The sequence below is a fragment of the Teleopsis dalmanni genome, chromosome 1, assembly GCF_002237135.1.
Source record: "Teleopsis dalmanni isolate 2A chromosome 1, ASM223713v2, whole genome shotgun sequence".
In the NCBI taxonomy this organism is placed as follows: domain Eukaryota; kingdom Metazoa; phylum Arthropoda; class Insecta; order Diptera; family Diopsidae; genus Teleopsis; species Teleopsis dalmanni.
The window spans coordinates 201,317,267-201,318,884 of record NC_051846.1 but is presented as its reverse complement, the minus strand read 5'-3'; the positions used below and the strand labels follow the sequence as shown (position 1 = coordinate 201,318,884).

At 25.9% G+C, this 1,618-nt stretch overlaps 1 protein-coding gene across 1 annotated transcript in view; it reads right to left on the bottom strand.

Annotated features, from left to right (window-relative positions):
• LOC119674177 (neuronal acetylcholine receptor subunit alpha-7-like) overlaps nucleotides 1-1,245 on the bottom strand; it is an 11,758-nt gene extending 10,513 nt beyond the window's left edge. Inside the window, exon 1 of the mRNA XM_038085303.1 lies at nucleotides 927-1,245. Within this exon, the coding sequence (XP_037941231.1) occupies nucleotides 927-1,016 (90 nt within the window). The 5' untranslated portion in view covers nucleotides 1,017-1,245. The remainder of the gene's footprint in view (nucleotides 1-926) is intronic.
• Nucleotides 1,246-1,618: the final 373 nt, after the last annotated feature.

Below are 1,618 nucleotides of genomic sequence, written 5' to 3'. Positions count from 1 at the left end.
AGATATTTTTGTTGTGATTTTTTGTTGATAGAAAGTTGCGCATTGAAAATATTTGAAAATTTATGGCACAAGCAATTAGAGGACATCAGCATTGCCCGCAGCGCAATATCCGTGAGAGTTGTACGCGTTGTTGTAGTTGTAGTTGTAGTTGTATGTAAGTGCGTGTTTAATATTAATGATTTCAATATTTAGTTAGAGAAAATGTAATTGTATTAGTTAATTTAATTTTAAAATAATAATTTTAATTAATAATTTTAATAAAATTAAGTTTAATTTAATTTAATAATTATTTAAAGTTTGGATAAATCGTACAATGATGCTTAGTTGATGCTTATATAAAAATGTATGTTTAAATTAGGCATGACTTAATAATATAGATTAATTACAATAATTTATGATTATCATATTAAATGCAAAACCTCAATGTAATTACTTTAGCAAAGCTTAAGTATTTAAAGTCATAGTAAAGTAAATAGTAATTACGAGTATGTGTGAAGTAAGTAGGAGGAAGTGGATTATAGTTGTTATTTATGTATAAATTGATGCTTATTGAACATGCAATTTTAGTTCTCAATGAGTTCTTAATATGCATTGAAATTGTTTTTAAAAAAGAAAGCAAAAAATTTAATTAAAAAATAGAAAATATTTGATAAAAATGTGCCTGCAAAAAGCAATTGTGTTTCTAAAATTCATATTCTTTTTATGTAAATTTAATTCAAATTTAGTGTAAAATTGTACATAGCAATTTCTGTACAGAATTCAAGTGCTTCTTGTACTGTTTTTACTGTTTTTAGTGTAGTTTTAAGTTTTGTGTGTTAATTTCATTGTCAAATATGCACTAATTTGTGGAAATGTGTTTATGCTTATTTTATATAAAAACAACTAAAAAGTAGTTTAGTTTATTTGAGAACATATAAAAATATTACCCATTCACTCATTTCATGCGTATCTGGATTTCTATGATGATAATTGAGGATAAGTATGGTTGACACAACTGATGAGGCCACCATAAACATAATGCAATTGAAATAAGTTCCTAGAAGGACACAAAAATTACACAAATGGTAGTTTTCGGTTTACTTACACAACGCAACACAATTAATTTTTATTTGCTTTTAGTCCTTAAAATGTTCGAGTACATATCCACATTTGCTGTGGTTAAAGTGCGTAGCCTACTCGTGTAGTTCTTACGGAGTTATTTCTTTATAGTACCGAGTTAAGTTTTAACGTAAATAGTGTGAAATTGCTTAACATAAAAGTTTATTAGTGTATCTACAGAATTTAAGGTTTTATGGCAAATATTTTAGGTGCGTAAATTTAAGATATATTTTAAAGTACGAATATCAAGATAAAAATTTTGTTAATTGGAAATAAATGTTGTTAACCAATTATCACATTGATGAGAAGAGAGATTAAGCTATTTAAAATGATCCAGCACTGTATATTCAACTTATTAGTGAAGGATCCTAAGAGGTAATAGAAACTGATAACAAGTTGGTAGAGATTTTCATAAGAATCGTTGAAAATATATACCGAGATTGCTCCAATTATTGAATAATTCATCTACTAAAAATTTGCATATTATAAGTGAATAAAAAAAAATACAAACAGATAAGGA